This window comes from Montipora foliosa, chromosome 12, assembly GCF_036669935.1.
Source record: "Montipora foliosa isolate CH-2021 chromosome 12, ASM3666993v2, whole genome shotgun sequence".
Lineage (NCBI taxonomy): Eukaryota > Metazoa > Cnidaria > Anthozoa > Scleractinia > Acroporidae > Montipora > Montipora foliosa.
In genome coordinates, this window is record NC_090880.1 from 3125801 (window position 1) to 3138300 (window position 12500).

The 12500-nt window shown below is 40.8% G+C and overlaps 2 protein-coding genes across 3 annotated transcripts in view; both read left to right on the top strand.

Moving 5' to 3' along the window:
• Positions 1–10038, top strand: part of LOC137979625 (dipeptidyl aminopeptidase BI-like) — a 33944-nt gene extending 23906 nt beyond the window's left edge. Inside the window, exons 16-22 of one of the 2 annotated variants that reach the window (XM_068826936.1) lie at positions 630–720; positions 3048–3117; positions 3770–3916; positions 4351–4436; positions 5303–5426; positions 6333–6527; positions 6892–10038. In XM_068826936.1, the coding sequence (XP_068683037.1) occupies positions 630–720; positions 3048–3117; positions 3770–3916; positions 4351–4436; positions 5303–5426; positions 6333–6527; positions 6892–6945 (767 nt within the window). In that variant the 3' untranslated portion in view covers positions 6946–10038. Of the gene's footprint in view, positions 1–629; positions 721–3047; positions 3118–3769; positions 3917–4350; positions 4437–5302; positions 5427–5925; positions 5990–6332; positions 6528–6891 lie in introns of both variants that reach the window. The other variant, XM_068826937.1, reaches the window with a different exon arrangement.
• The window catches only part of LOC137979622 (uncharacterized), a 264679-nt gene that overhangs the window by 99169 nt on the left and 153010 nt on the right, over positions 1–12500 (top strand). The gene's annotated exons all lie outside the window — the stretch shown is intronic.

Below are 12500 nucleotides of genomic sequence, written 5' to 3' on the forward strand. Positions count from 1 at the left end.
TCCCTTTCGAGGGTATCCGCCCGAATCTTATTGGGGAGCTTAAGCAGCGACAACGGCGGCAATTTTGCATCAATTTGCGTCACAATTTTGCATATTTAGTAGGCAAAAACAATAGCTTTGCACGCCCTGCACGTGCGTTTTTCACTTTTGTCCATTTCTTTGCCGTCGTCAGCAAAACAACAACTTGAAATAGCCATATTTGAGGTTTCATGAAGAACGTCACCACTTGAGGATAAATTTTAATTTTTTCCCCCCTAAATTAAGTCCCGTTGAGACGAGTGTCATTTTTGAGGAACAACCACACCCTTGTCATATTAAAAAGGTTGAAATTGACCATTTTCATATTCCCCATAATACACTTTGTTTGCCCCCCAAATTTTGCATAAACCATTGTCTTCAAATGCTCTTGGGACACTGCATATTCCCAAGAGTGTTCGACTTCAATGGTTTATGCAAAATTTGGGGGGCAAACAAAGTGTATTATGGGGAATGTGAAAATGGTCAATAGTCACGAAGTAAATAAAAAAACGCGAATTTATAATTAATATAATTATAATTCAATTATAATTCATAATTAAAATGATCATTATTAATTATTAATCATTAATTGTTTGCATTATTATTTACAGGCTCGTATGGTATAAACGTAAACATGGCGTTTGAAGTCGAAAGGCTGAGCCTCTTGAAGCGGGGATGGTGTTTGGCTTTCTGTCATGTCAGGTGATTAAAGCATAGAACCCAAGAGATAGCTCAGTTTGATGAGCACTTTCTTGCAGGAGGCTTCAGGTTTAAGCCTCTGCCGTACCAACTCAAATAATCTTCAAATTAGTGACAAGACAACACTTCCTTTTTTCATCACATCTGCAAAAGGTTGGGCCTTAACGCTCCGCACAAGTGTGTTTGAAGGCTAGATAGTCTAAATCATTTGTGAATGTCTTTACAGAGGCAGCGCTCTCTCTTTTGTTATTTAAAGACCCCAAGTGTTGGTCCAGCCGAGGTTCTAACCCGCACCTTCCGCATGGAGATCCAGTGTTTGTAAGCCAACCTTATAGAACCTCCACGCTGGTCGCAAAGAGAAAACAAGAATAAACTCAAAAGAAAAACATCGTTGACAATGGCATCGAACATTGCCTTTCAGGCGGTTCGCCATGCCCATCAAAACCTGAAGGGCATGTAAACATAGAAAAGTCTTGGCACAAAGGTCCATGACACAAAAGTACAGTGGTTTTTATACCATTAAATTTGCATGACAGCGGTTTTCTTCAATCTCGTCCCCAGAGCATCCGTTACCCTTGTCCAGCGGAACGGACGCGGGTGGCTCTGAAATAATCCAAAACCAGAATCAGGAAACTATGGTTCCGGTTGAATAACTGCATGTGCGTGAGGGGAGGCGGTTAGAAATCACAAAAAACGTCTGGCCCCAGTTGTTCACACGATGGAACGGATGGATAGCGCTATATCCGCCGGATAAATCACTATCCAGTCGATAAGTCATAGCGAAACCAATTGTGCTTTCCAGTGGATAGTGATTTATCCGGTGGCTAGCGTTATCCACCTTTTGAACAACTGGAGCCTGGAGTTCACCTTGCCATGAAAGCGCTTACTTTTCACTCACGAGACAGTACTCATGAAAATAAACTTATCTCCCAATACACTTGAAACGTTTGAACTGCGGAGAATAAAAAACAACGAGAGACATTTTTCAATCAAAACAGATTTCAGTATCTGGTGTCACGCAAGTGACAATTCGGAAATTCAAAATGGAACTGGTAAGTTGTAAAAAGAATTATTTCTGAATCATCTTCAAACTCGCACAGATAAATATCCAGAAGAAATCACAAATTTGAGTTTAGAATTTGAAAATCACAGGAAATGAAACCGTTTTTCAACAGCCAATCAAGTATGGCCTTTTTTTGGTTTTGACCAGACTCTCTCCCGACCGCTGGTCAAGGGAACGATGACTCTGGGAACAAGATTGCGATTTTCTTTGTCACGTGGGTGATGTGCACATGCGCAAGGAAGATCGCATAATCGGCCATAGTTTAGAATACGGTGAAAGGGAATCCATGCTGGACTGTAATATTCCGTTTTACTGTGTGTGTTTAAGTGTTCATTGTGGTGTGTGAAATTACGTCTGCCTGTAAACATTCGAGTAAAGATTTCTGAAAATCTTTAGGAGTAGAAGTCTTTTTGCATGGTTGTGTACTATGACCTAAGCTGTAGCGGTTTACGGTTTTGATGCTTTTTTCTTCAAAAGTGTGAGTAATAGTGGCTAGAGTAAAATTAAACAAACCGAGATAATCAAGTTGTTTTCGATGGAAAGACGGCGTAGTTTTCGTTTTATGGTAACCAGTTTTGGAAGATGCCAGCAAACCTCCCGAACCATTTTGTTGGAGAAGAACATTCCCCATTAGATACAGTAGAACCTCGGTAACTCGAACTCCCCCGCTAACTCGAAGTGACTCTCAATTCCCTTGGATTTGACCCAACTTTTCAGTCATCTTTACTCGGTTAACTCGAACTCGGATAACTCAAAACCCCGCTAACTCGAACTAAATTTCGTTTCCCTTGATCAAAATTTACCCCAATAACTCGAATTTCTGGTTCTTATAACTCGCCACGGATGCCCATTGAGATATCCCGTTCGCTTTTCTCATCGTGTGTTTAATTCTAACATTGGAGCAAAGACTGGAGTAATTTGATTTTAATTAGTGCAACGAAGAGATCACGTATTTGACAGTTATTTACCGATCGTAATTTTAACTTGTACTGTATTGTATACCGAAGTAGTGAAAATCAATAAACTATTACTTATTAACGTGGAAAATTGAATATTTTAATCGACCCCGATAACTCGAAACCTCGTTAACTCGAACAGTTTTTCGTTTCCCTTCAGAGTTCGAATTACCGGGGTTCTACTGTATATTCATCCGTGCATAAATGTTTCGTAAACTCATGTCCCAAAGTCCTTCACGTTTGTTTTGCGAAGAGTGAGTTATTTATTGTCCACGTGGTTTTCAAGTGAACTCGTTTTCTTAATTTCCCAGAGGTGGCGGTGAACTTGGTCGCGAATGGTACTTACAAGGAAAACTGCAAAACAAACACAAAGGATTTCAAGTTTGTAATCAATACGTTGGGTGATAACTACATTATTACCGACTTTTTCTTGTTACTTTCCTCGAGGGCTGTAGAAAGGGGCATTGAGATGCTTAAGAAACTGCAGCGTCTTTACTCTTGATTATTCCATTCGGTTTTCAACGTTAAAATGTGTGGTAGTGCTCCAAAAGGGAAAACTACCAACTGTGCCATCAAGTCAGATGGGTGCTGGCCAATTGCAAGTTCAAGTTAAATCCCCTTTTATAAAATAATTAGGATAGTACGCGCACTCTCATTGGTCAATAGCTGTGTTTAGAGGAGAGGATGTGAACACAGCTGCGACATCATTTGCTCATCTGTATGTTTGTTGGATGTCTTGAATCACGAAGTATAACTGGATACGCTGGAATTGTAGAACTGCCGCCAAAAAAAAAAAAGCAAAATAGCGATGAAGGAAGCATAATGATTGCACATGAATGAGTCGATCAACAAATAATAAGTCAAATTTCTCTGGGTTACATAAGTCTACTGCCAAACTTCCTGTTGGTATCTTGTAGATCTGATTGGTTTCTGAAAAAGGAAGATGAAAATAAGTTCGCATGGCAAGAAGACACGTGCACATTGCTTTGCAATTCAGTATTGATTAATGCCTTTTACGCTTGGTTCTGTCCAGGATTTTGAAGCTTGTACACAAGCTCTCCATCGCCTGGGATATTCTTGTCCCCAGTTTACTGCTGCTAGTGGCACAAGCGCTGGAGGACTGATTGTCGGTGCAGTATGTAATAGATCGCCTGGACTCTTCAAGGCAGTTATTCTCAAGGTACCGGGAGGCTGTTGCATACTGTTTTAGATTTAGAGGTGCGATTGTTAAAAAAAACGTATTCTGAAGCGAGTAGGTTGCCCGTTGACTAGGAGTGAAATTGTTTGGCTTTAAAGGAAAGTGATCCATAAAATCATTAAAATAATGAGGCTACTTTCTTCATGGTGGCTGCAATCTGAAACGATGAGGATCTCAGGTCGCCCAGCAAGCTGTTGTATTTATGATTAAATTTCGTGATACTGGCATCATCACAACTCGAAGACTTCGTGTTTGAATGCCACACTGCCTTCTTCTGTCTTTGAATGACCGTAACCAGATCGCTGCGATCGCCGGGAGATGTTTGAAATGCAACCATTGGCCCAAGTGTCACTCGACGTATTGACAGCTGCATTGAATATGTGTGTCATTGTTTAGCAGTTTTGTTCTTTCTGCAGGTTCCATTTTTAGACATTTTGACGTCCATGCTAGATCCATCTCTCCCGCTTACTGTTCAGGAATACGAGGAGTGGGGCGAGCCTGAGTAAGGGTTGCATTTGACGATGTCTTTCTTAATTAATTAAACAGTGTTTTTTGTGCTCGCCTCTCCATTTATCGCAGTTAGAAATTTCATTGAAATGCATAGTACACGGTTTGTTTTCGTTATCAACAACAACTTCTTCAACTCCAACAACATTTATTTCCCTTGGGAAAGACTTTTATAAGAATTGGTGACCCTCAAAGCGTCAAAAATACCAATCGAGTCGGGTAAGACACAATAATTCGACGTAAAAAGTTACAGAGTATAGGTACCTATTTACAGTCTCAACATCGCTTGATTTTATTTCTTAGTTCTTCTTAACCGAGCTGGAGGTCTGTATGGGAGAATCTTGACCGAGGTCGCCAGTACAGACCGAACGCAGTGAGGTCTGTACCAGCGACCGAGGTCAAAATTCTCCCATACAGACCGACCTAGCTCGGTTAATAAGATGTTTATTATATGGCCAACAAGAACAATTTGATTCATTTAATGTAACTAGTTTGTACTAACTGACATTTTGCTTGCGAACGGCGATGAGCTGAACTTAATTCTGTCAAAGTTTGCCCGTCATCCTCTCTCAGTTTTGTCATCATGCTGTTTGGCACTTCCATAAATAAATATTGTTAGAAGAAAATACTCAATATTTTTGCATTTTAGTTTGCATCTTTTCACCGCAAAACATTACCGGTCTAGATGCCGGTCTAGATGGGAAAATCTAGACCGCGGTCAATATCGATTTTAGCCAATCAAATTCGTGAATTTTGTAGTTCCCAGTCCTCGTGAGACAGAGTCATATAATAACATTAAATAAAAACTGGGATGTTTCAGAAGCTTTGGAGACGATTTGCTCTCTCGTTTTGCTTTTTCAGTCTTTTCTTCATTGAGACGCCTGAAAGTGATTTTGCCTCGTTTAATTTGAAGTTAAAAAGCGGCCTCTTCTGGCATATTGCTTGCTTCGTCAATGCGTCCGCACTGAAATTAACGTCTTTCAAGGTATTTGATGGTCAAGGCACTGATGTTGCCCTGTATCTAACTGTATTTGGCGTTCTGTTGTCCCAGTGTATTGATTACCAGAGCAACTCTCCCTTGAAGTATTGAGGAGACTTTAACCGTTGCATGCTCAGTGACCAGGTCTTTGAATAAAAGCGAGACTAGAGTTGATCTTGTTTGATACAAACCTCTTCGCTTTTCTTATGCAAAAAGAAGCCATAGTAGCATTACAACCGTATCAATAGCCCATTTCCGAGTTGCTGCATGCATCAGTTTCAAAGCGAGTCCAGGTGCACAACCATTCAAATGTAAATGAATTGCGTATTCTTATGCAAATCAAACTCATTTCCCTTTTAATAGTTGAGCTCCAAGACTCACTTCGAAACCGAGACAAACAGCAACTCGGAAATGGCCCATTTCATGAAGAAAACACTGATCAACCTCAGTCACTCAAAGGCCAGGTAACTTAGCACTCAAGTATTAAGTGGACTATTGCTTTTAGGTCAAATGAAAGTGATTTCCGTTACATCAGGTCGTACTGTCCGTACCAGAATATCAGAGACCAGGTTTGTAGTGTTTAGCTTTACATGTTTTTGCTTGTGTAAACGGAAAGCAATCTCTTTTAAAAGCGGTATTCATATAAAACGTTTGGCAACAAAAAGAGCTGCGAATTGCTACACCCATGCACTTGTGTTATATTTTGATATGTAAGTACTCGGAGTTATTGTTTCTTCTCTTATAAGCACGGCAACCTTGTATGCGGGTGTAACAAGTATCGTTTAAGGCGCCCTATACTTAGAGAGAATTGGAACGAGAGCTCATTCCTGCCTTTTTGGCTTAGAACTGGTTAGGTAGCGAGCAAAATACGAAAAAAGTTACGAATGGAATTTTCTGTATTTGCGTCTACAGCCATACCCTTCTGTTATGGTTGGTGCGTCAATGAATGATGACCGTGTACCGTACTGGCTGCCTCTGAAATGGGTGGCTCGTCTTCGCGACCAGTTATCAGCCCTGGAGGAGTCTGAAAAGCCGCTTGTTGTGTGTAATGTTGACTACTATGCCGGACACTTTGGGTCAGAAAACACTCAGCGACGGTTTGAACAGGTATTGAAACGAATACATTAATGACGTTTAAAACGAATGATGCGGGACAAAAAAGGAACAAACGAAGAGAGAAGCTAGTGATGAAATACATATGAAACGGGTTGGCGTATTGATTAGAGAGCTCACTTTCTATCAGTGTATCCTCGGCCACGGACTCAGCATTTCATTGACTCGAACGGTTTGTCAAGCTCTCTACTCTGCTCTGTGAGGTATCCTGAATCAAAGTAGGAAACCGACATAGGCACCACACAAATAATTTTGGTTCCTATATGGTTCCCAATTTGGTCTCAGTTAGCATTTGGTTTTTGTTTTTTTCTTTTACTAACCTTTTACTGAAAATTAATGATGCAGTGTTTGTGTTTAGGCAGCAAAAGAATATGCATTCCTCCATAAGGCGATGGGACTTCCCTTGGAGTAAAACTGGCATCTCGTCTTGGACCAGGAGTGCGAAAACAACGGCGTCAAGACAGCGTTGCAGCTTTGAAAGATGACAACAGAAAGTGCAATTGGCGAACGGAGAATCTTTGGTCTTCTAAAGGCGCTTTTAAGTCACTTGGCTTAACTGTCCAGTGGAGACATCATCTTACAAGGGACCTTTGTCTTCTATTAAAGTATTCCACCACAAAATATTAATCCTTGTTTACGAAACGCTCCGCGCCCAAGCGTCGTTATTATTGCTTGCATGAAACTGAAATACAAAACGACGGATAGCGGCATTTAGCCATCTTTACTTGGTTAGTGTTTCTTCCTTTTTTATGGTTATTTTTAACGGTGCCAACACAATAAACCATCAAACATCACTATATATAAGTCATTGTCTTAAAGCACCTATCTTGCATAGGAATCATTCTCGTACGAACGAAGAGCCCCGAAGACAAGCGACAAGAGGAGGAGCAGCTCGTCTTTTGTTCGGGTCTGAGTCCTTTCCAAGTTAACTGTGTCCTCTTCATTTGCAAGACCTTAATTCAATAAAGAGGAAATCCTGTAATCGCATTTTTTCTTTCTTTCTTTTTCTCTTTAGGTGTGTGGGCTTAGTTTTCGTAACTGCCATACTTAAATTACGGAAACTTGGTTCTCCTAAGGAATGCGAGGAATCAAGGAAAATGTTTTCCGTTCGGTTTCTACCAACTGTTATCACGATTATGCTTTTTAGGTGTTGTACAAAGATTTCGCATTTTTGCGGCAGCAGAGCACAACATAAAAATGGTTTCTCGTCCTTGTGGGCTGGACCTCTAATCGTTGATGAAATTTCGTAAATGTTTTTTAAAATTATTAAACGAAGAAATTCTGTTAATGTTTCCTCGAGAAGTAAATTAAGTGGGTTGTGGTCTGAAATATAAACCACTTGACGAGTTCAAGTTTATCCAGTACGAGGTGAGCGAAATAAAAAGTCCAGGCGCGAACGGTGTTATTCAGGCTTGCTTGCCACTGCGATAATCCTTCCAACCTTCATTTTATTCTCTTTCGCAGTTCGAGTATATGAAACAACATATTTTTAAGAAATGATTTCGTTCTTCTCTGACGGGTTTTATCTTGAACTTGACCAGCTCCTAATGTACTTGATAGCTCAGTTTAGGGGCACCCAACGAAGGTGTTCCGCAAAATATTAACCCCGTTGCCATGGCTTTTGACAGCCGAGAGTAGGACGGGCGGGAAAAAGGTTTCCCGCCCCGCCCCGCCCCGCCCCAAAGATAGGGAAAAGCCATGGGAACGAGGTTGGCAAAATATCTGTTCTGCAGTGGAAAGTCAGCTGAGTGGCAAGTTATTAATTATCATGCTCTTTCGCTGGGATGCTTTAAATATCAGCATTTCAATCCGTGCTGGCTGGATCAAGAACAGAAACTGGGGGCGGGGAGACTGGGGGAGAAAGGAGAAACATTTTATGGCCCCCTATACTAATAACGTAACAAATATCCGGGTAGGGTCTACCCTGTAACCTACCCTAACAGGGGGTCGTGACGATCTCCCTCATCGGGGTCGGGGCCGAACACCGATCAAGCATGCGTCTGAATGTTTTCGGGCGCTTAAGTTTCTCAACTGACTCCGATAGTTTAACCTTTTCAATTATCATTTCATGACTTATTTTTGTTCTTTTCTTGTGGCTGTCTCTTTCAGGATGCTCAAACCAGTTTCAACAATTAAAAGAAACGTTCTTATTAGAAGGATTGACACAACACTTGATCACTTAACAACAATGTGATGGTACCATGTCAAACACCAATTATTGCTGAAAAAGATTCGGTCCTTTTTGTGACGTAGTTCGTTACCGTGGCAACAGGAAAGCCCTGCAAAAACACCTCATATTTTGGCTTTAGCTGCTCATATCTTAAAAACGAATTCAATATAATCAGCATGCCAGAATGGAACTTTCTGCAAAGTTTAAAAAAATTCTGTGGAGTGGATTCAGAGAGCCACCTAAAAAAATTGAAAATTTAAAATAGCTCTGAATCGGCTCCACGTAATTCTTTTAAACTCTGCAGACAGTTTTATCTTGGTCTGCTGATCACGTTTGTGTAATAAAAAATTGGGGTCACCGAGTTCGTTTTCAGACATGATCAACTTAAGTCTTGTTCAGCACTAATTGATGTTTCACATGGTACCATAACATTGCTGTTATGTGATAAAGTGTTGTAGTGTCAATGCTTTTAATAACAAGGTCTCTTAAAAGTGTTGAAACTGGTTTGAGCGACCTTAAATCGATTTGGGCCAGTAATCGTAACATTTATTAATATTTGTGAAAAAGCTAAGGTTTAGAGAGGATCACAAAATCGATTTGCTTTTTAGAATGTCTTATTTCCCGCATAAACCTAGAAGTTGACCTCAAGTTTCGTGTAACTGGGTATTTCCTATGTGAATTTAGGCTGCCTGTGATGTAGGCATAATTGTTATGCACAACTAGATGTTGCGTTCTCTCAGCTCAATTCGTCTTGTCAACTACATGATGAAGTGATGATGTAAGCGTTTTGTAACCCTTGCGTAGCAAAATAATGAAAAGGAAAAGAAAGGGATTAAGATCTAATAAATGTCTTACAAAGGTCTAGAGCGGTTTTCAAATGAATGTCGTAAAACCAAAACCAAAGTAATTACTTTGGCCAATCAAAGAGCACGGAGACAATCCAGTAAACCAATCAAAACTCCAAGTAATTATACGTAGCCGACGCAAAGCGCGGGAAAATGTGCACGCGCAAGCCACGATTGGTTTTGGTTTCACTTCTGATTGGGTGAAAATTGGCGCGAGAACTTTCAACCAATCACTGAGAGAAGTAAATACAAAACCCAAGCAATTCGCTAATTACTTTCGACACTGAATTGAAAACCGCTCTAACACAGAAACACCAACAAAAATAATACCAGGTGAGCTTTCGCGCGAAAAGTTGTCCCATCACTTGTACTCAGGCCCTCTCTGAGGGAAACTACATCCAGGCTACCCGGAGCTCGTAGTTGTTGTTGCAGTTGTAACCGAGACCCTTGTGCTCGAGAGTGGAATAAAGACTGTGTTATGGAGTTATCAGTACTGCCTGTGTCGTCTGTGCCGGCCGACAATAACATGTTCACCCATGAAAATGGTTACCTTATAGAAGAGGCCCTGTTAGAGGGGGTGCCCATGTCCTCCGTCTGAATTTCACAGCTAGCTATGTCGCAATTTCGGAACATTCTCGTGTCGCCTGTCGGAATTTCATTAATAAATTTTAGCTCGTTGCCCCTCTGACAATCCCCATTCGCTGGAACGACGCCAACGGAACATGCGGCCTCTATCGTTAGTACTTTTAAGCTCGGGGTTTTGAGACCTTTTTTAATGTTTAATACCTAATCAGACTACTTGGAATAGTTGTTGAAGTCAATGAAATTCCATCTAGTAAACTATACAAGTGAATAAAGGCCTAATCTAGCAAAGCAATCGAGCTATAATAGCGGTTCTACAATTCTGGTAGTGCAAGAGTCTAATGTTTCTTCCGAGTTCAACTCTGATTTAGTTGTCAGACTGTGCTTTTCTGTAACTATAACAACCCAGGAGGAAGGACCATTCATTATCGACCATTCATTATCCGCAAGGCATGCGTTTACAAAAGGTCTGTGAAAAATCATAGTTAGGGTTAGGGTTATGAAACTCGGCGGCAAACTTCAAAGGGTTAAACAATAGCGCGGCCTCTGATGTTGAAGAGACCCGTCACGTGTCTCTGACCGTGCACAAGTTCGGCACTCCGACGAATCGCTTATGACTCTGATAGTGATGTATTTCATAACTCGCTTACGATTTGGAATACCGAGATGAACGCGATCAATAGAGAAAAAAGTATCTCTCTGACAGACTGATGGAGTGCGCACGTGGGTCATGCAGGGAGAACATGATACGCAAAGCGGAAAAGTCCTCAAAGGCACGGAATACGTCAATCACATGAAATAAACAATCAAAACAGCAGTAGAATGAGATGTATTTCTGTCCGCCTTTGTTGGACCCTTGTTAGCCATAATTGGCCATTATTGTTAACAATGATCATTATTAAGTAATTACGACGAATTGTGTTCGCGCAAATGTTCCGCAGTCCGCAGAACATTCACAATTCTGAAATTCGCTGTCGGTCAGTCTTGACATTTGTGTCGCTTTCGCTAATTCGTTGTAATAGTCTGTCGGTCGTCGCCAGTTCGTGGCAATCGTGTCGCCGGTTCAAGGCCATGTCGCTTGTCGGAATTTACCCCTAAGAGGGCCGACGAGCATCCCCGTCTGTTCTATATGGGAGTCCCCCCCCCCCCCCCGGGCCCTCAGGTCTAACGCATTGATCGTGACTCTCACGCATTTCGATGCATCTCACGTTCTTACGCCGATACGATTTTCTGGTAGGTAACTCTACCTTTTAAGCTTTCAGGATTGCTCACGAATTCTGAATTCGTTCCCTCAATGGTTTCATAACCAGTCCCCTCTACTAACTATGATTTTTCACAGACCTTTTGTAAACGCATGCCTTGCGGATAATGAATAGGAAAAGAAAAGTGACAGAAATAATTTATAAGAAATATATGTATTAAAATGAGTGTAAATATTAATAATGTATATAAAAATGTATAAAACGCGCAGTCGCAATTATTCAAAAAAGTAGTGAAGGAAAAATCGACGTCGGGAACAACAGAGTTCCTCCAGGTGTGAAACAGTGATGAGCTTCGCAAGGAATAAAGTACGAAGCTTGTTGTTCCATGAAAGTGAGGCGGAAGAGAAGGTAATAGGGGGACTTATTGGACAGGTGATACGCTGCTTAAAGGCTGTGCCAAGAGTATTAAATACTACCGAGGCGGAATAGGCAAAAGTACCCTTACCAGAGTTCGTCCTGGGACGAGGGACTTATAAGTTGTGAGACGTTATGTCACTCGTTATAGCAGTCGATCGAGAGCCAAATAGAAATGAAAACGTCGCTTTAAAGTACAAAAAAGTAACTTTAAATCACAGGAAATAACCTTTACAGTCAAATCTGTCTAAAAAATTTTCAAAGAAAACCTTTGTATCCGAAATAAATGAGTTTTAGAATCGCTTGCTTTTGTTTTCAAATTTCGCGGGCGCTGCCATCTTGAACAAGTGTGACGTGTTACGGTTGCCCAATTGTTATTAGATAAAAGCTGTTTGTGTTAGAACAATAGGGCAATCGTAATACGTCACCCGCGACATTTGAAAGCGAAAATAAGTGATTTTAAAATTCAGTTGTCCTGATATAAACATTTTTAAAAACAAATTTCGAACAAATTCGTTTTGAAACATTGTTTCCTTCGGTTTAAACTCCTTCTGTAGCAAGAGTGGAAGCATCCCGGATTAAGAATAACAGAAGATAGTAGATGTAGTATGCTCCACTTAACCAAGTCACAAATTGGGATCCATTTGAGTTTCGAAAAAAGAGCAATAGAGGGCGTAGAAAAATCGGCATTAAGGATAATTAATTTCTGCACACGGAGAAGCCGAAGAAGTGAAGTTGGAAACAGTTGACCCAA